This window comes from Parasteatoda tepidariorum, chromosome 9, assembly GCF_982258835.1.
Source record: "Parasteatoda tepidariorum strain Cologne lab strain chromosome 9, Ptep-v5.0, whole genome shotgun sequence".
Taxonomy (NCBI): Eukaryota; Metazoa; Arthropoda; class Arachnida; order Araneae; family Theridiidae; genus Parasteatoda; species Parasteatoda tepidariorum.
In genome coordinates this window covers 75,591,567-75,613,743 of record NC_141763.1, presented here as the reverse complement: position 1 = coordinate 75,613,743, position 22,177 = coordinate 75,591,567, and the positions used below count along the sequence as shown (strand labels likewise).

Genomic DNA, 22,177 nt, shown 5'->3' with positions numbered 1-22,177 from the left:
ATAGAATCTTTTCGACAAATTATGAATGTTTTAAAACAGAAATAATATGCGATCATATGGGCGTCGATCATTATCCCTCTTCGAGTTTGTTATTAGAAGAAACGAATTTATGAAAGTCAAACTTAAATAATAAATTTCTTATAAAACCATACTAAGAGCTGCAATGGCTCAGGGGATAGAGCGTTCGCCTGCCTTTCAATGAGGGGAATCAGGGTTCAATCCCAGCGATGGCAGGTCGATACGAATTCCGCTTTCGGCTTGCACCGACCACAGTGCAAAAATTCTTCTTTAATTCTCGCAAAAAATGAGAAAATTCCTAAAGTTTCTTTTAATCAAAGAGGAATAATCAATATTTGTAATCTCATATGTTAACTAGTTTAATACTTTATCCAAAATTATTAAATTTGTATGAGAAAACGATAATAATAACATTTGACAACTAGCGATCTTCACACAATTTTTATATTTTTTCGTCAATTTATCAATTTATCTGGACTATTTTAAATGAAAGTGACACTATTTCATTCAGCATATTATTTCCTACCTGGAACAGTGATGAATTTTAAATACTTGTTTTCGTGAGGAATGCTTTCTTGTGAGGAAAAATAAATGGCAAAATAGTTTTAAAACTTTTTCATGTGAATTCAGAACGACCTCTATTGCTAATGACCATGTGACTTAAAGTGACGTCAGATTATCCTTCTCCATTTATTTACTATGCCTATCTTCTATAAAAAAAAAAAAACTTTCCACCGAGTTTATTAAAAATATTTGGCAACGTCTGTCATGTTCTCCCATGAACCTTCATTCTGCAGCTTGCCCAAAATTTCCTTGACGTCACTTTCTCACTTTGCAAAATGTTGCAGAACAATGCGTAGGTTGTTAGCCTACGAATTTTAATTTAAATTGTTGTAGTATTTTTGAAAAAACTGTATTTTTTGCACTGCATTAAATTCTAATCAGTTCATCATGGCTAGTGCAAGTGGTTCTTCAAGATCAGAGTTTATTGTTGGTGTTAAATATCGATTAGTGCGGAAAATAGGAAGTGGTTCTTTTGGTGATATATATTTGGGAATCAACACCACAAATGGCGAGGTAATGTTTAGAATGTATTGGAATTCTATGTTGAGTGTATTTTAACGTTATTATCATGTTTGAAAAAACAGCGAGCAATAAAACATTTACCTATTTCCTTTGTATCTCTTGTAAACAAACAAATCAGGCCTTTATGTCTTTGTTTTGGCGAAGTGTCTCATACCTATATGTTTAGATTGAAATCATGGTTTCAGTCATTTATTATCAATGAGATTGTCAATTATTAATCAATTATTTCATTTTAATAATTTCGCATTTTATTTACAAACTGATCGTTCTTGTATTGTTAACATTTGAATTCACGAGCCAACTTAAGCATAATGCTGCCTTAAAGCATTTTGATTTGTTATGCCTTATTTTAAGTGTTTTGCCCCTTTGAATTGCAATATTTTACCCCTGTTACTTCAAAGTTATGTGGGAATTTCAAAGTTTAAAGCAATGTTCGAACAGTTTGAACACATCCTACTGTTATTATACATCACAATGGCGATAATAATTAAAATCTTGTTAGTTTTGTTTTAAATCTGGCAGCGATTATTTAAACACAAATTACTTATTTGAAACTAACGACAATTTCTACATTTTTGGTTATATCTTCTGATCTTTAATAAAAGGTAAAATAGTGTTTGATGTAAGCCTTCTTACATAAGCTCTTAATTATATTAATTAATTATGCTAAATATTTTAAATATATTTTTACTCTCAAAAATATGGAAATCTATTAATAAAGTATGAATTGCTGGTATTTGCTAGATTTCATAATAATATGAAGCTAATCTTTCAATAGCAAGTCTTACAATTTTGTAGCTGCTACTACAAAAATTTTTGTGAATTTCTAATATTTATTTATGGTTCAAATTTTTTGTTTCTCTATCCTACTGTTATATTATTAAAAGTTTATGTAGTTTTTGTGTTTTTAAGTCTGTTAGTGATGATTATAAATTACTGATTTGAAATAGCACAAAAGATAATGAAGTTGGTTCTAATTTTATTATGTTTACTCACTCTGTTTATTGAATTTTCTCATTTTATGAGCAGTTCTTGTTTGCTGTTTTGCTTAAAAATTCTATATTCATCTGTTTTATTTGGAAAAATGTTCTTCTCTGTCATTTGAAAATATTTTGTTTCAACTGAAGCTTATTTTCAGTGTGCTGTATTTTTTTTTAGTATTCTGAATATAAGGCAACCAAATTACTTAAGTTATAAACTTAATTTACGTACTTAAACTTATTAATATCAGCTTTGAATAAGCTATAGGTTATTAAATGAATTTTATGACTGACACCAAAATACATAATTATGCTATGCCACTAAGATTTAACATAACAATATTATTTTTCCTGTTTAATGCAAAATTTTAAGTCTGATTTGTATAATCTATTTTGATTTTGAAAATAATAAATGTATTTTTATTATAAATTAATAACTTTTATTACATCCAACACCCCCAGAAGCAGAAAGTGCCTAAAACTGTGACATATGTCGCAGAACAAACAAAGTCCTGCAGAACAATTTGTATCTTGAATACTTCTGTAACCATTTTTATCAAGAGAGCTTCTAAAGCAAGCAAAAGAATTAAATTCAGAGATTTCAAATTTTATAAAGTTCATGACTTTTTGTATTTTCTATTACCATTTCAAAAGCAATTTGTGCATCGTGGGATCCACGATTGACAGAATTGTTTCTAAAAGACCAAATGCTTTCGATGGAGAGGAAGTTGTTGGAACAACAGACCAACGAGTGTTTGCGTTTGCAAATGGTGCACTATCTGGGCACTTGTCACTTCGAAAACTTTTTAAAGCAGCCCTTATTTTAATGTTTGGACCTTCATATCATAGGCATTTTATTAATAATTCATCATTTTATTAATAATAATTCATTAACAAAATTTTTTACTTCAAAAGTGATTGAAAAAGTAGCAAATCAAGAATGTTTGCCTTGGTTTAAAAAATAATGTAGTGCATCTGTGTATGATCCTATAATTTAATAAATGAAAGTATAGTATTTTAACGTAAAGTTGACTTTTTTTCACTGTGAAATGCTTGCAGAACATTTGTTTAAATTAATAAGTCCTGTTGCAGAACATTTGAAAATATTCTGCTTCTGGGCCAACACCTATAGTAAAAAAAATAATAAAAAATGAAAGTATCAGCGCACATAATCTAAAAGCTCATAATATTTTATTTACTACAGAATGATTTTATTATTTTTCAAAAATGACAAAAATTATTTAACTATTTAACATATTTATTTATTCCGAACAAAAAAAAAACATGCACGTTAACATTAAGAAATTAGAGGAGATCTATCAATATAAATAGTTATAATTAAAAAAATGAAATAAAGAACTGCAATTATATTAAGTAATTATTATCTTCATTGAGAATTAAGTAATAATAATTTTGTTTCCGTAATTCTTCAATGTGAGATCCTTATTTAACTTAACTTCGGCAACTATATTTCATTTTTATCAACTAAAGAAATTACATTAAAAGATTTCCTTCTGTTTCTGTAATTGTTTATTTGTGCTGCAAAGCAAACATAAACGGAGTGTGAATATGTACGGAGAGAGTCGTATGCATGCTGCTAGTAGCAGTTTTAAACAACTTTCTTCTACCGTGCATAAGTTACGACTATGTTGTTTTCAGGCTGATTATTTTTTTTAACTTTCTTTTTTGTGCACGGTCACTTTTTTTTAATATTGCAATAAATATTAAAAAAAAAACTATCAACGCGATTGTCTATATTACCTAACTATTCTGATGCTGTTTTTTTCTTCTTTTTTCCATTACATTTGTTTTCATCTATTTCCATCTCTTATTTCACTTTTCTTTATAAAATGAAGTGAACTGTGAATAGAAACCAGTTTTCTTTTATGCTAATTTAGAATAATGTATTTTACATACGTTACCTAATAAAATCTGCTTAACTATGCTCGACTTTAAGTTATTTATATATTTATATTAGATCGTAAAATTGATCAGTGAAATTTTTTTATATGTTTTGTATTTTAATTATTTATTTATTTTTTGAGGTAAGCTTGGTTTTTAGTTTTTTGAGGAACAACTTAACTTTCATTTGAACATTTTAAATCAATTGTTTTGCTGAGCTTGAAAAGTGTATAGATTTTAAACAAAACTCCTTTCAGAATATTCTGTTTTTTTTTTTTTTTTTTAGCTACTTAATTAATTATTTTTCTGAAAAAAGCAACTCTGGTTCGTGTTTGGAAACTGTTCTTGAGTTTAAGCAAATACTTAGGTAAGCTAAGCACAGATCTAAAGTTCCAAATAGTCCTTGTGAACTATTGTCGAGTAGTATTGCAAAATCCTCGTGAATTCAATATGCATTCAGATCTAAAGTTCCAAATTTTGCTAATACAATTAAAAGTGTAGTTAGGACTTAAAACATTGGGAAGAAACTTAGTTTTTGCACCCGTCGTTACGTAAATATTATATACACATTGATGATTTAATGTCAGGCTTAAGGGGACTTTTTGGATCTAAGTTAACCTATTCTGTTAAACTATTTCATAACTTAAACTTTACATTTATTAAGATTTCTCAAACTTAAATCAAATGTTACTAGGCAACGTAAAAACTTCCATTCAATTTGGTTTAAAATTATCTCGGAGTAATTTGAAAGCAGTATACTTTATTAATGTATAGTGCAGCTTTCAGGAGAACTCCAGACACCAGTCTCGTGTTATGGCGGGTACCATGGTTACGAGCAAAAGTCACTTTGAATAGGGGTGTGGGGTGAATAGTTTTGTCTTGATCTTGGCATAGGTCTGTGTGAGTAAATCAATCTACACCTTCATTTCTCCATTACACCCCCATTAGAAATGTGTTCTCGCTTGTTACCATAGCAGCAGACAGCCACAGACTTTCAGTCGAGGAATTCTCCTCAAAGCCCTACAATATGTAGTTTCTATTGCATTTAGATGTTTATTGTTTTTGATTGAAGGATAAGTGTTTGTTGTTTCTTATTATCATGCCAATTTTCAAAAAATAAATAGAAGAATAATAAACCTATGCGCTAAGCAAACCACAATAATAATACACATTCAATTTTTAGTTATATGGGATATAAATTTGAAGTAGTTATTGGGCCCGAAATTGGCAAATAAAACTGGGTAAAAAGAGGTAAAAATTATTCTAGAATTGATTTTTAACTATTTTTCACAAATTTGGTGCACTAATGTTGCATCCAAAGACCTGTGGTCTTTCTAGTCTCCCTAGCTCCACCCATATATATACAAGTAAAATGTATATCAATAAAAATAGTCTGCTTTAATACATCAAATACAATATATTGCAAATATTGTACAAATTGTTTATTTAATTTTATTCGGGCAATAAAAGGTACTTCAATTATCATTTTATCTACTTTGAAAGATCTTTTTTTTTTGGGAGAAAATTTTTTTATCGCGTAATAATACAGTTTTTTTTTTTTCATGTACAACATATTTTTCAATAGATTTCTTTTTATTGTATTTAAAAGTTGTAAAACTTTTATTATATTTTTAGTGATAGTTATTAATTTTTTTTATTCCAAGATTTTTAAAATAATTAGATATATTAGAATATTGTTTAAATAGGAGTTGTATTTACATTATTGTTAATATACAATGCACGGTTAAAATTAAAATTAAGTGATTTTTCAACCAACTTTTACAATATAGAAAATGCTATAAAATACATTGATCCACCTATTCCAGCAGGAAATAGGACAAAATTTGAATTTAAAGAAGCTATTCCATGGAAAAAATAATGTTTATAATATTAAAATAGAAATTAAAGTGATTTTCATTATTTTAAATTGTATTTCTTAATTTAAATGTATATCTAACTTGAAGAATATGTCCAACACCAAAGTAAAAAGATTCAAATTTATTGTAAATCATATTTTACAAGTTAATAACTGCATAGAATTCTTTATTAAAATCTCAACTACAAAATTGAGTCCGTTTTACTTTTAAATTATTAATAAATTCACAGATTCTAGACAATATGTAAATAAGTATTCATTTTTTGCTTTCGTATGATTTACGTCTGGCAACAGCAATTAAATCCATTTGATTTAATTCGAACTTACTATATTCAGTTTTTATAAAACAAAATGTTTTTTTAATAGGTTATGGTGTACAAAATATTTGCTATAAAAATTTTATTATTTTAAGCTTAAATTTCTTAAAAACTCTCTCCTAATATACAGTAGGAAACCGATTATCCGGAACGATCGGGACCATCGCTATTCCGGATAACTGATTTTTCCGGTTTTCTGAATCGCTAAAAAAAGTCGTTTTTTTTATTGTTAAACCCAACTAAAAAAAAAAAAAAATATTTGGAAATAATCTTGAAAAAACGAAGTAATACACTAATGATTATTTCCAAAATGATGCTAGGGTAAACATCTTTCAAAAAAGAAAGAAAAATCCTAAAATCATATGAGGAAAAAAAAATTAAAATAGCGGGAAAATTTATCAAATTTCGTTCCGGTTTTTTGGTTTTCTGATTTCCGGATAACGGGTTCTGTACTGTATAAGTTATGTTCATTTCTACGCCCAACATCATATTACCCTATGATGAAATTTGTCAATTGTTCAATTGCTAGTCAAGGGTGAAACAATATTAGATTGATATTTCATAAATACAATGTCCATTACTGTAGCTTTTACATGATGAAACTTCTCAATACCCATTATTGTAGTATTTTTATCTCAATGATTTCTTCATAAAACAATACTTCAATCCGAAGTGCCAGATCGAATTGAGCATTACTGAAAGTAAAGTTCTCTGAGTAGTTATTTTGCTTTAAATTTTATGTGTCAGGTTACAATTAGAAAAAGGGAAGAATACCCTTTCTCTGTTTTTCTAATTAAAAGGGTTACAACTTGTTGCCCACAATTGATATAAGCACAATGTACATATTGGATCCTGCTTTCTAAAAGTTACCACGTTTCAGTGTCTCTTTAATACAGCCATTCTATTGCTTGCATTAAACTTGAAAAAATAGAAAAAGCCTAGCTTGAATGGTAAATTTTTTTGTACTAAGTTAACCACTAAATGTAGATTTTCATGGATTGTAAAATATAATCACTCGGACAGATTGGTGATAAATACATTTTTAGCAGGGTTCGTGATTTTTTTGATTTAAATCGGATTTTTTTGATTTAAATCAGAATTTTTTGATTTTTATTCAAATACACTGTATGAACTTTAATTTATGATTAAAAAAAATTAAAAATGATTAATCAAATTAACTTAATATTAAAACTATATTGTAACAATACTTTAGAAGCTCTAACTAAAATAATTTTGCATTATAATACATGGCTTTGATTGCATAGCAACCATTTTGAAAAAAATGCATGATTAAAATTTAAAAGACTAGATGAAATAGAGAATTTAAAGAATATTTCAGGGGTCTGTTTTGGTTTTTCTGAGAGGTACCTATTTTGTGAAAATTAAAATATATAGGTATTAAAATATATATTAAAAGATCAACACAAATATAGTAAAAATATGGATTTATTGTTTCTTACAAGACACAAAAATAAAATTTTAAGAAAAAGTATTTTGTGTGACTATTCTATCATTTTTCCTAATATTGAATTTGTAAAGGTACCTGCTTGGGCAGACCCCTGTGCTTTAACTATTAAAGCAAAGTTTCAGTTAGCAAACCATAACTTTAATTTAAAATTGTGATTTCTTTTTTTTTCTCTTGATTTTTAAAATTACAAAATAAATGTAGCAGACTGTGTTCATTAATGTAGCCATTCATCAAAAAATAAATAAGCATTTAATCTATATATTTTTATATTAAAATATTCATTTTTAATTCTATATGAAAATAGATAAGTTAAGCTAAAAAAAAAATTAGAAAAACTTTGTACTCATTGGAATTTTTTTTCACAAAATTTCTTTATAGAAAATCAGATGTCAAAGATACTGTAAACATATTATGATAAAGAAAATACCAGTTAATAACCCTACTGCATTAAATAGACATCGAAAGAGTTTGAAAGAGAAGAATGACACTATACAGTGCCCGCCGTTTATTAAAATCACTTTCGTTTTATGCTCTTTTGATTTTATTAAGCGGCTGATTTTATTAAGAGGCGATTCAGCATTTGAAGAAAAAAATCACATTTTTAAAATATATTCTAAATGCACACACTTCAAAAGCTGAAATAATGACAACATTAATGGTTTATTCAACTAATTTAATTATTTTAATAAAGTAAAACCCTATATAAGATTAAATTTACAAAACTTTTGCAAAAAACCGATCAATGGTTGCTTGAGTTGCACTATTTAAAATTAACTTTTCAACATCATTTGAGAGTTTATAGAAGTTTTTATAGTTTTCGATATTTCCTCCTCTTTGTTCTAAAGCTTGCCGCAATACATTAAGTGCTTTTCTGACTTCCGTTGAAGATGGCACAGATGAGTTTATTTCATCTTCTGAGTCTGATTCCTCCATTTCTTGATTGGAAATAACTTTGCAATTTTTGATGTCAGTAACAATTTCAGAATCAGATTTTTCTCCTGATGTTTGTAGGTGATCGTCAATAGCTACGTAACATGAAAAATTCTCGTCCATATCATTTTCTTCATTGCTGAGCATTTCTTCGAAACAGTTATCAGCTCCATCACCAGTGCTTAATCCACACTTTTTAAAGCAATTTGATATTGTTTGGGTTGAAACAATGTCCCATGAGTTACGAATCAAATGCATTGATTCCAAAATCGTAAGGGATTTCGATAGTTTGTTTGCAGTTAAGAGTTCCGAAGAGCTGTCACAGTCTATGTCACTAATGATTTTTTGAACAACCATTTTTCTGTAATGAAACTTGAATGATCTTATGATTCCCTGATCAAGGGGTTGAATAATAGCTGTAGTGTTGGGTGGCAAAAACACTAATTTAATGTTTTTCAAACTCAAGTCCTCATCAGCAGGGTGCGCAGAACAATTGTCTAAAAGTAAAACGACCTTTTCATTTTTCAGCTCCTTGTCCCATTCAAGAAGAAATTTTGTGAAGATGCTGGATGTCATCCATGCGTTATAGCTGTTGGCATAACTGGTGGGCAGGTGTTTTACTCCTTTAAAACATCGAGGTTTTAAACTCTTTCCTATCACTAAAGGATTTTTTTTCACAGTTCCTGTCATGTTGCATGTTAGCAGCACGGTTAGTCTTTCCTTCATTTTTTTACATCCACCAGTCGATTCATTTTTAAACAGCAGTGTGTGTTCAGGAAGTGCTCGGAAAAATAATCCTGTTTCATCTGTGTTGAAAATTTGCTCTGGTTTATAGTCTTTGATGAGTGTTGGCCACACGTCATTTACCCAATCGGCGGCAGAGCTAAAATCAGCATCTTGCTTTTCACCATGCAATTTACGATAGACAATGTTGTTGCGTTCTTTCCATCGGGTTAGCCACCCATCTGTAGCTTTAAAATCAGAATCACCAAATAAGTTAGCAAAGTCCTGTGCTTTGTGAAATAAAATTCCACGGGAAATTGGAATTCTTCGTTCGCGTGCATTTTTGAACCATTCTAACAGAGCCATTTCAATTTCCTCCAATTTTCCTTCACGCTTACGCTTTCTTGACAGATTTCCATTCTTTTTTATTTCCTCAGAAATATTTATCCTTTGTTTCAGAATGTTGAAAAGAGCAGTTTGGGAAATCCCTAATTTAATTGCAGCTTCACGTTGACTACATTTAGGAAGCTTATCATAGTTTTGCAACACTTCGAATTTATCTTTAAGACTCAAATCCTTCCTTTTCGGCATGCTGATAAAATTTAGCACCAAACGAACTTAAAAATGATATGTGCTCTAACTATAATTTACTCAAATGGCCTCGCCTAAATAATATGGAACATGCGCACAGACAGTTTTTGGAAATCTATTCATGTTCTCTGTTAAGATAGATAACAAAAGAAACTTCTTTCTCTCCCTTCTATGGTTCATTCAATAAAAAGTAAGATAAGAATTCAACCCCTTCGACCCCCTGTTGAATGAGATGGGTTTCTCCAAACTTCATTCAAGTCAAGGAATTGACACTGTTAAATTGATTTCTATGAACTCGCCGCTTACCACCCACATTTTCCCTTAACTCTTACACTATGAATATCGCAGGAAAGTGCTAACCACACCAGTTTCACAGGCTTGTGAGTAACTATTGCTTCTTCTAAAAAAGTCTTTAAACTTCGAAAAATTAAAATTTTATAAATAAGGACAAAAGAAGCTGAAATATCGCACTTTTGATTTATTATGTAGTCAAAATTTTGATTTTAAAAAGCGGCGGTGTTGATTTTATTAAAGGATGTTTTTAACATGTATTAATATTGTAACGATTCGGGTCTTGCTGATTTGATTTTATAAAGCGGCTGATTTTATTATCCGGTGATTTTATTAGCGGCGGGCACTGTATTAGGAAAAAAAAAACATCTGAATTCATCAGCCCTTTTTTTTTCCCCTCTGTTTTTGGCATATTAGGGTAATTTCTTTTTAATATAACCTCAAGCTTCAGAAATATACATTTTCCACCAATAAAATATGTTGTAGATTTTAATTCACGCTTTTTCATTCAAAAGGTAGAATTTTAATTAACATTATTTGTATTTTTTGAAAAAAATTCATGTTTATTAATTACTTTCTACAGCTATGCAAATCTATATTAAGACAGCATTAAATGTTTACTTTAATCTATACTTTCAATCTCAAGAATCAAACGATTTTTAAAATTGTAATTTCAAATGTGTTGGAATTTAACACACACCAAGAAAGTAATTTTGTTAACTAAAATTAATTAATGCAGCAATTTATTTAAATTAAATTTCAATACTAAGAAAAGAGAATAATAAAAGTATCAAAAATTTAAAACACTGTTTTTTAACTTTTGAAATCAATATATATAGATAAAAAAAATTAGTTGATTTAAATCGTGATTTAAATCAAGCTGATTTAAATCAACGAACCCTGATTTTTAGTAGTGACTTAATTTAACTTTTCAAGTACAATTCTTTTATTTTAGGGGAGAGTGGCTCACCTTTGGACACTTTTTTATTTTCATTTTTTAATTTTGATCAATTATTGTCAAAATTTTACCTGGTACTCTTGTAACATTTGAAAACATTTTTAACTAGGTTTTGATTTTGTATCTGTCATGGAAAAAATTTAAAAAAAAATGTTTAGTTACCTTGTTATTTGTCCCAAGGTGTACCATTTAGTGGGACACCTTGGGACAGTTAAAAAGATGTGAAAAGTTAAGTAGAAATTTTCTAAAAATACTATAACTAAATAAATTTTCATTTTTTAATTTTGTTAATAAAGTTTTATTTTGTTAGTTTCGACTTCCTGTATGCAAATCCATTTGTTGAGCAAATCCAATGAGATATGAGCAAAATCTCCAATATATAATCTTGTTTCACTACTTTTTTGTAGATAAACTTTATCTTATCGTTAAATATTTTGTTGTCACTTTCACTATTCATTTCATTATCACTGTTATCATTGCATAAATCACTAATTACTAGTTTTCTACTGAATGTATTTCTCACTAATTCTGAGTTATGTTAATCCTAATCATTTAATCCGCATCATCCGAGATTTTTTTTATTTCTCCTAGTTTGGTTTCGTTTCGCAAAGCACACTAATATGTAAGTGCATGTGCATCACATATTGTTAATCCTTAATGGTACTTGGAGTCTTGTAACATATAGTGTACCAAGTTTGTTTCTTCCTCATCTGTGAATATTTTGCGACTCTGTATATTTAAAATATATTTTAAGTTAGAATTTGGCTGCTCTCTTTTTTTTTTAAAGGAAATAAAAAATTGCGGTTCAGAGTGGTCTTACTAATACTGTAGAATTCAGCTTTTTCAACATTGTTACCATGAACTGCTGCATTATTTTTTATATTTTTTGCTTCTTATTCTTGTCTTTAGTTAGGTCTAATGAATTCCTAAAATAAGAAATAATAACTATTAATAAACACGGATTACATAAATTAAAAAATATTTTGCATGCACAATATCTTTTTGTAAAAAATCTATATTTAATAAACAAGGTGGGCCACCTCCATCTGTCCCAAAGTACTCTATATACTTAATAGGATATTTTAAAATATACTTTTAGGCTTAGCATTAGAACAATTAAATTTGATAACTTCTAAAAAGAAAGCTTTCTTCTTCGTTATATTATCTTTTATTAAAAATAATTTCATTAAAATTTCTTTCTACAACTAATTAAACTTTTATATGAAAGTAAATAAACATGCTTCAAAAAATGAAAATCTTGATAAATTCTTACCTGCTTAATCAATAGAATCAAAATATGTTCCAAGGTTAGGTAGGTGATGCTGACATTTATCTGAATCTAAAAGGGCTAAAAGATAATTTAAAATTTAAGACCAAAAATAAAAATGTCCCAAGGTGTACTGTGTCCCAAGGTGAGTCACTCTCCCCTAATATTCATTCTGAATTTCCTCTAAAAACATGGTTTAACCAAAAAAAATTTCCCCCTAACCAACTAATTGGAAATGATGCAGTTCCTACATTCACATCATGTGGCTTCAGTCACAGTAACTTAATATAAACTAATAATTAATCATCAAATTATCAATTCATCATTAATGCAAACATTGAATGATTTTATGATGATTAATTGGAATTTTCTTTCTCTCAAAGCCATAGATAAATGGTTCTTTGACTCAAAGAAAGTCAAACTTTTGTTAGACTTGAAATTTCTTAAAAAAATTTTAATATTTTATTATGTTAATGTAAATTTTGTAAGTATCAAGAGATTATTTAATTACATTAATAATTTTATGCTTTGTATTTCTTAAAAAAATTTTAAAAGATCAAGTTAAGAAGGAGGGAGATAGTGCAAATATTTTTCTACGGAATATCAGAAATGAACCAAGATTTTTCAAATATTGGAACCTTATAATTTTTAATTTATTGCAAGTTCGAGTACCGAGAGTGGGACTTGTGTGTCCTGATGATTGCAGTTGGTGTAATGTGGATTCAATATGACAATCTTCCCATTTTATTGCCTGTTCAGACCTTTCTTTTTTATGTACCATATTGAAATTTTGGTAGTTCAGATTTATTAGAATGTACTATATTGATAGTTCCTGAGTATCAACAAATCACTGGAGTAGCAATTTTGCTGAAGAGAAAACAGTTTTCCGGAGAGAAAAAAAACTGCAAATCAAGCTATGCATATTTGATCTAATTTACTCATATTTGCATATTTGATCTAAAACTGCCTATCAAGCTAAGCATATTTGATCTAGGGTATTATAGCTCTCACTGTATTCATATTCAACTGTTTAAAATATAAGCAAAGGTTGAATTAGGTGATTGCTAACTTAAAGAGTTGCATTTACTGTAGTAGTTCCTAATTAGGTATTTTGATGAATGGGTTACAATCTTTGTATGGGTTGAAATCTTTATTATTAATTATTGTTTTTATTATTCTTTTTAAGCAAGGAAACATCCAAAACAAATAGCATTAAGAAAGTGAACTAAGCTAAGTATGATTAGAAAATTTTATCTTGCTTTTTGCTTACATTAAAAATATATATTAAATCGTGTAACTGTAATATATAGTTTCCCACCGTTTGTATGTTTAATTAGAATGGTTGAATCTCCTCATGTTTTTACCAAACTTTAGGATTCTAGTACATATGGCTCTGGAGTTACAAAACTGATTGCCAAATTTTACCTTTTATTAAATTGTTTGAGACCAACCAAAACTGATTACCAAATATTACCTTTTACTAAATTTTTCGAGGCCAACTGAAACTGATTTCCAAATTTTACATGTTATTAAATTGTTCGAGGCCAATCCATCACAGTTAAAAATATACCACATGCCCATTATTTTTCCAATGATGCTTTTTTTGCTGCTTGCTTTACTTATTTAGGTATTTATATAGTGTATCTGTAAACAAAATAACAATGAGATTTCATATAGCTCTCAAAATACTAATACAGTATATATCATATCTCCCACATATGATATGTCACAAAAGCTATCCATGTTGATTTTACTTGAAGTGCTTAATTGAAATAAAGGAACTGCAGATAAATAATTTTTAAAAAACATGCATTAAACTCTCAAGGAAGCTTTGAATCGTTGATTTAGTAAAGCTGTAAATTGTCTGTTAAAAACGCTTTTTTTAGTACACCTCATTTGCCCTGGAAAAAACTGGGATGATTTTTAAGACTGATATTTTAGGATCCCATCACAGGCTGTTCTGGAGTTATAAAAAAGTAACACACATAACTTTTACTTTCATGATAGATGTCTAATAAAAAAAAGTTATTAATAATGTAATTTTTTTTAAAGCTTCTAATAAGCACAAATCAACAAGGTAAAATTTTATTTTAATTAATTTATTTTTTCTTCCTGTTAAAGTGAAAACATATTTATTATTTGAAAAGCTTTTTGTGCTTAGATTATAATTTACATTTTCTCTTGCCAAGTGAAATTGCTCACAGGTTGAATGCATAGTACAACTTTTTTAAAGTTCTAAATATTCAATTAAAATATAATGGTTTTTATAGATCACAGTCTCTAAGTAGAAGATGTTTATATTGCTAACCTCTTTCTAATGATTTATTATTACTTTGAGATTAAAATAAAATGACTAAGGCATAAAAATTTGAATATATATTTGGTGCAGATTTAGATATATTTGAACTTGCGTATGTAAACCTTTTTCACATTTATTATTTTTAGGAAGTGGCTGTAAAATTGGAATCGACTAAAGCTCGCCATCCTCAGCTACTATATGAAAGTAAATTATACAAGATTCTACAAGGTGGTGTTGGAATACCTCATATAAGGTTAGTGTAGTGTTTTCTCTTTTAAAAAAATTGATTAGTTTTGTTGCATGCTTATATATTGGTGATATTTGTTTCAATACCAGCTATTATGGAATTTTTATTCGAAAATAAGTCGAATAATGTTACAAAAATAAAACTGTGGAAACAATTTTCTCTGCTGCTGATTAAAAAAAAAAGTACAAGGTTGGAAAAGTATTACTATGGAAAATCACTTAATTTCGTTGCTGCATACAGTTCAGCAAAGAATTAAAAGCTCATATTTTTTTTACCTTCTGCATAGTTTGTTTCTTTACATCAGAGCTTCATGCTACTTATACATTTCGTGTATTTTACACAAGTATTGCGATGTAAAATCTAAAGCAATTTTTGTCTTTTAAATTAACGAAAGAAGATAGTCCAGGAAATAATGTTCATATTTAAGAAAGTGTGAACTGTAAACTTTAGTTTGTGCACGTTATTGAATGCTAAAATAAAGTGTAAAAATCATTCAATAATTATGTAGTTCAGATATTTGATATCCCATTTATAGGATGTAAAAATTTAAACAAATTTTTTAACAGAAGTGTTAAAAACTTTTTAATGACCATAAAATGATGTAGAAATGTAAGCATATTTATTGCAATAATAATAATTTGAAAGCAAAATAAGGTTGTTTTAAGATTTCAAAGTTTCCACAAGCAAGGATTTTGTAGGTGAGAAGTGTTACTTTCACTGTCTTTAATGTTGTGTATATGATGAAAGATAATTTTAAAGGTTGGAACATACAATGAAATATATTTAATTATACACTTAAAAGATAACTTTTTTTGAAAAATATAAATGTAAAAATGTGAGAGAGAAAAAATGCACAAAAATCTGACAAAAATTCTAATATTCACCCCTTTAATATGGATTTGCCTTCTAGTATGTTAACACTGACAAAAAGAAAAAAAAATTAGAAACGTGGGTTATAATATAATATTTTTATTTTTTGCTGGCTTGCTACCATCTATAAATGTTAAATACCAAAAGAGGAGGTATCGCCAATAGCGATACCTTTTAATTTGGGGTAAATAAGATGTCCATTCATCGAACCATCGGCACACGGAAAGTATAAGCGATAATACTATTCCCGATATTTATAATTGTGAAAATAATTCAGCTTATTTCATTCATTTTCAGCTGATGCATAAACCAAGAACTAATTTAGAATTTAAAAATATTTCATTCTTTGCGTTAAATATTTACTGAATAATCAGTTGCCCTTTTTTTAATGGTTAGTATTTTCACAGCTGCTTATGAACTTTTTTATATGCAGTTATTCAACAGAATTTAAATGAATATAGGTATACTCTGTGCGACATCTAAATAAAGCACTAATAATAATAAAAATCTCGATTTATATTCTGTTAAAGATGTGTTTGAAGGTTATTGATAGTCTTTAATAAACATTTGAGAAATATTAATCTGCATGCTTATAATCTAATATATATAATTCTCTTACGTGGCTCTCAAATTTTGGCTGTATTTCTTTTCCGCCGGTGGCAACGTTTGCTTTGTTTTGTTTACGTTTTGAAAACACCAAAACATTCTGCCTTTTAATGATGTGTTTCTGATCTAATATATACAATTCTCTTACGTGGCTCTCCCAAATTTTGACTGAAGTACTTTGTACAACTAAATAAGATTCTTTTCACAACACTTAAATATTTACTTTATTTTCTTCATTTATAGAGAAAACAGTCGGCAAAGAATTCTGTTAGGTTAAAAAAAACATTTCGCTAAAAAAAGAACAAATTCTAAAAGAAATAAAAATAAACAACTTAAAAAATAAAAATGCTGTTGCCAGCCATAGAATTTTTTGAAAGTTAACTTAGCAATATAAATCAAAATGACATAGAAGCGCAACTAGATCAAAATTAAGATACCTGAGCGCTTGACGTAACAAATCCTTCAATTCTATAAGTATTGTATCGCCAAATGCCCAAATTAACAAATGTGTTTTTAAAGAAATTCTCCCTCTCTCTCTCTACTATTCAGACTACTATTTCATATTGTTTTACAACACATGGCTTTAACACTGGTGGGAAAGACTTTAAAACAAAACTTACAACAGTTACTTTTCTCAACAACTGAAATTTTGAATAGTGTGATTAAGAAAAATATGTGAACTGTTTGCAATTTCAAATTAATATTAAAATTTACAGGTTTAGAATTTTCTACAGTGAAAAGTTTTCGGAACTTCAGTATTCAAAAAAGTATACAAAAGCTAGACGTTAAGAATGTATCCAATGAGCGAGCAAAGCGAGCATTGGATTGCGAAGCAATCCGAAATGAACTGCGAAAGCAGTTCCGGGGGTTGGCGAGCGCCAGTGAGCAGGGGGCGAAGCCTCCTAGTATAACATAATTTTCCATTTTGACAGCTTACTGTTAAAATCACTATTCTATGAAGTCAAAATCTATTGCACTTTGTTAATTTTTTTTTTTGCATCGTGCAAAATCTTCCAGATTAGTTTAGGTGGGTTAAAACAGTCTACTCTAAATATTTATTTTAAATCAAAATAGTTGTCCAAGATAAAAGGGAAAGAGGTAAATCGGTCTATTTCATCTTTTAATCTTTTTGAAATCATCATCAATATTGTTTCAATTTTAAAACGCATTCAAAGGTATTTTTTTATTTGTTAAATTTTGCTTCACATTTAATTTGTTAGGCATGTACGTTTATACATGAAAATGTAGCAGAATTTTTTTAATTTTTTTATCGCTAGAAGCATTGTTTTGGTTAGGGATGGGAATAATATTTACAAACCACGTATATTTGTCGAGAGCCATTGTTTTGAGATTTATCATGCTCACGATTGTTATAAACCAGCTCTTTCAGGTTGTCCGGTGCCGGAAGCAGTTCTGGATGACCTGAAATGGAAATTCGCCGGCATGGCGACTACGTATTTAATATAATCTATGCATTTTCCCTCTTCGTGTAACTGTATTTTGCTTACATCTCGTTTAGCTCTGATTTATTATTTGCATTTTCCTAGTCCTCTTTTTTTAATTTTTATTTTTTTAAAGCGTTAACATTATATCCTTAATAATCAGATATTGAATTGATAATTTTTATGTCTGTTTTATTCGAGTAATAAGAATTAAAAAAAAACTTTTATGCTTATTGAAAATCAATGACAGGGTGACTATCCGTAAATGTCACACTTTTACCAACATTCTGTGACTTCTCAGGGGTCTGTTTAGAAGAAATTTGGGTCCGTTAACGGACCCTTCACAAAATATCTTTTCATAAAAACGGACCCTTTACAAAATATTTTCACTTAAAAACGTACCCTTCACAAAATATTTTCACTTAAAAACGGACCCTTCACAAAATGATTTTTCTTTTAATCGGACCCTTCACAAATTTGTTTATCTTCATTATTATTTTGTTAATCGAATAAACCCTTTCCATGGCAGAAAACAAGAAAGATGGATGTAAACGAATTAAGTTTTGTCTTCGGCAGACGATTCTTCCATTATTCGTCCAAAATGAATATTCTGCGTTCAGCAATTTAGGCTAAATACCAAATATTTGTATGTTGCATCTCTAATTTAGAAGCAGCAATTGTTGTTTATTTTTTAAAATTTAATTTTTTAATTACAATTTTAGAGTGTTGATCATAATCTTGTATGTCTATACAATTTAAAAACTCCTTAAAATTTTTTTTTTTTGCAATAACCGGACCCTATTTGCACAAATTCATAAAAGCGGACCCTGGTTGAAAGAATGTGAGTAATTTTTTCACAATTTCACGAAAAACGGACCTTTCACAAAATGTCTGGACAGATTCCTGCTTCTCTCACCCTTTTGTCTCAGTGTCACTCTTCACCATATCCCGTTTCCACATGTCGATTGCAATTAACATATACAGTTACAGACAAGGCACTGTATGATGTATATCATCTATACAACTTTAAATGCGTGTTTTAATGAATAAAACACTATTTTTTCTCTAGAGCCGTGGTCACCCCCTTGCTTAATGCTTTAGAACAGTGGTCATCCCCCTTCGGCGGACTAGTATTGGTCCGTAAATCAAATAATAATGGTACCGGACCCCCCCCCCAAGGAACGTTGAATTATTTCCATTTTATTTACTGTGGTGTTTGTGCTACTTTTTATAAACGAGAGGTAAACAGGAAACTGAAAGATATCACCTAAAGCCGCACCAATACTGCGATCGTAACTATTATTTTTTGAAGGCATGTTTAGATTACATTAATTACGTGACTTTCGCAAAGAATCAAAAGCAAAATATAACATAAGTATAAGCAATCGACGTAGGTACCTTAGAGGGTAGCAGAAAAAATATCCAACGTTAATTGATTCCCTACCATATAAAGGTTTGGGAGAACTGTAATAGAATATTTTATTTTACTTAATTTAATCTTAATTAAAATTTTAATCAGCATCGATGGTTTTCGGTACAAAACAAAATCAGAAGAAAATACCATTTTTATCGAACGTAAAAAAAGAAAATAAATAATACAATAAAAATATTCTATCTGTTGGCTGATTTTAATTCCCTATTGTCAGCATAAATAATTAAATCCTACCACTCTTTTTCCTAAATGCTTTACACATAATATTTCAATGAAAACTTAGAGGAGACTGTTTATGGGTTCGAAAGAGGTTGTAGTGCCCTATTGGGAAAAATCATGATTTTTTTTAAAATCATTTTATTTCGAAATACCAACGTAAAATTTTTTTAGAACTTTCTAATGATTTAAAAGCGAAAACAGTTGCCTAAAGGAGTTGATTGCAAATCATATTTTAAATGCGAGTCTTAAAATGGTTTAGATTGCGAATTATCATTTCAAGATCTTAATATGTTTTCTGCTCATGTGCAGTGTAAAATTATTCACTTAAATTTTGATATCTTTTCAATCAAATTGGTATTGTATTCCTTCATATTTTTACTATTTTTTTTTGTTATTAGTTGTAAATTACACTAAAATTCTATACATTTCATTCTTTGCATTTTGGTGCTGGTGTGTTGAAATTCAATAATCAGTAGGTTCATCAATTAGTATCTTGGGGTTCAGTAAGTTTTTAACTGGCTTGCGTCAAATTCAATAAATCGCTCAAAATTTGCTTTCATTAACTTTTTTTTGTTACCAAGTCTATACTTTAATAAATCTGGGGCTAAATTTATCGTTTTTGTTTAATTTTTCATTATTATGAATCCAGGTGCAATACAATACCTTTTATTGTAATATTGTCACTTATATTTTTAAAAAGTAACCACACTGTATGAAAAATTTTTGGGGTGCATTATTAAATCTATTTTTAAAAATGTGTATTATTTTTAACGTTATTTATTTTCCTTGAACTCTTGCTCGAGACGAATAGGCAGCCTTCACTGTTTGATCTCTGGTCATGTCTCTTTAAATAAAATCAAACTTTCTTATTGTAATGCCGGAGCAGCCGTCGGCTGGCCTGAACATCTGCTGCCGACCTTCCGTTCAAATGGAGGACGCATTCTTACTCATTAACCCTGTACTTGATTATAAGCGGTTTTGTTACTTTCTTTTTACCTTCTTGTTTCAACTGTGAGGCCTTTATCACTCTCGCAATCGCTTCCGTGGGTTGAATCAGCTGTTTGCAGGCTCTTTGTTTCTGCGAATCAATCGGCAACACAACAGTTCGATGCCACAAAGAGTTAATGGATCTCGTTTGTTGTTTAGGTTGCATGGGGGATAAATGCGTTCGAGAGAGTGATTGTTTACTTTATCAATTCATTATGCTTGTTTGGGGTTACAATTTGAAATCGAACATCTTTTTGACCTTTTGTAATAGTGTGAGCATCTAGTTAACGTTATGGCGTGTAGTTCATAGTATAGGGGCAGGGTTGAAAAAAGACCCCGGGGTTTTTAGTGATTTAGAAAAAAAAAAAAAACTCCTTTGTCTAGTGGAAAAATTTCATTTTTAAATCAAGAGAGAATGTTAAGTATACACACAATTGTAAGAACAACACATGAATGTTAAATGCCAGTAATCAATACAGTAAACAAAAATGCTGGTTCCCTGCATGAGCCGCATGGTTTCTCCTTGGGCTAATGCAATATCAATTAAATCTCTTTGGCCCTCAGAGTGCAAACAAGTTTTAAGCAGTGTTAGTTATTATTTTATCATAATTGGATTTAAATCTTTGATAAAATATTTTTTGCTTTTTATTTATTTTCATTTTCGAAGGAGCTTAAATGCAATGTAGTTGCATAAAATTTAATTAACTGAATGTAGTTTCTGTAAATAATTATTTCTGAATCATAACGCGAAAGTCAATGGTATAACTGTTTCGTGTTTCAAAGTTCACATAAGCTTATGTGTTAGGTTAACGTTAGTGATTTAATAACGTTTAGAATGTTATTTAAATCTCTCCTAGTGTATTAAAACTTGCATATCCCTTAAACTATATCTAATGAACTAAAATTATATGTCATTAGATATTAATGCTTAGAAAGTTTAAAAACTGAATGAATGTTGCAACATATATGTGTGTATATGTATATATATAGTGATTATATATTGCTAATTACAAAAATGGTCGAAAATGTCAGTATGCGGAAAAATCACAATTTTGTATAAATGAAAATCCTTTGTGACCCAACTTTTTAATTTTATTTTATAACCGTCGTTGAACAGCCGACCCAATTTTGGGTTTACGACAACTAATGTTCAACTCCGTAGCCTTTTAATTTTGAACCAATCCAGAAGACAACTCTGGATCAGTACCCCCAGAGGTAATGAATTGTTATGGGAACATGGAGGACTTTAAGACTCGACAGATTTAACGTGCATCAGTCACCATTTACTACACGGGGAGTCTTCGACCGGCAAGGATCGAACCCATGACCTCTTGGGCATGGGCCCAGCACCCTGCCGACCAGGCTATCCCGGCCTAACTTTTTAATTGGAAAATACTGCTCTACATTCTTAGGTTAAAAAAAAAAAAAAAAAAAAGAATTTATCATTGAATTTGATACAAGAAAAATCGCGCCAAATTTACGATTTCTTAATAGAGTTAAAGTTTTTTTTTAAAGAAAATATTTATTAAGATTGTTAGCTCATTTTAAAGTTCTGTACTTCTTTGAATTTTCAAAAATAAATTGTTTGTAGTTTGAGACTTGTTTTAGCTGTAAAGCACTTAAAACTGTGGCCTTCATAAATTGAGAATTAAATACATTTATAAATTA

At 29.2% G+C, this 22,177-nt stretch overlaps 1 protein-coding gene across 2 annotated transcripts in view; it reads left to right on the top strand.

Annotated features, from left to right (window-relative positions):
• Window positions 1-658: 658 nt before the first annotated feature.
• Window positions 659-22,177, top strand: part of CkIalpha (Casein kinase Ialpha) — an 81,943-nt gene continuing 60,424 nt past the window's right edge. The window contains exons 1-2 of one of the 2 annotated variants that reach the window (XM_016055115.4): window positions 659-1,095; window positions 14,853-14,959. In XM_016055115.4, the coding sequence (XP_015910601.1) occupies window positions 970-1,095; window positions 14,853-14,959 (233 nt within the window). In that variant the 5' untranslated portion in view covers window positions 659-969. The remainder of the gene's footprint in view (window positions 1,096-14,852; window positions 14,960-22,177) is intronic. The other variant, XM_016055114.4, reaches the window with a different exon arrangement.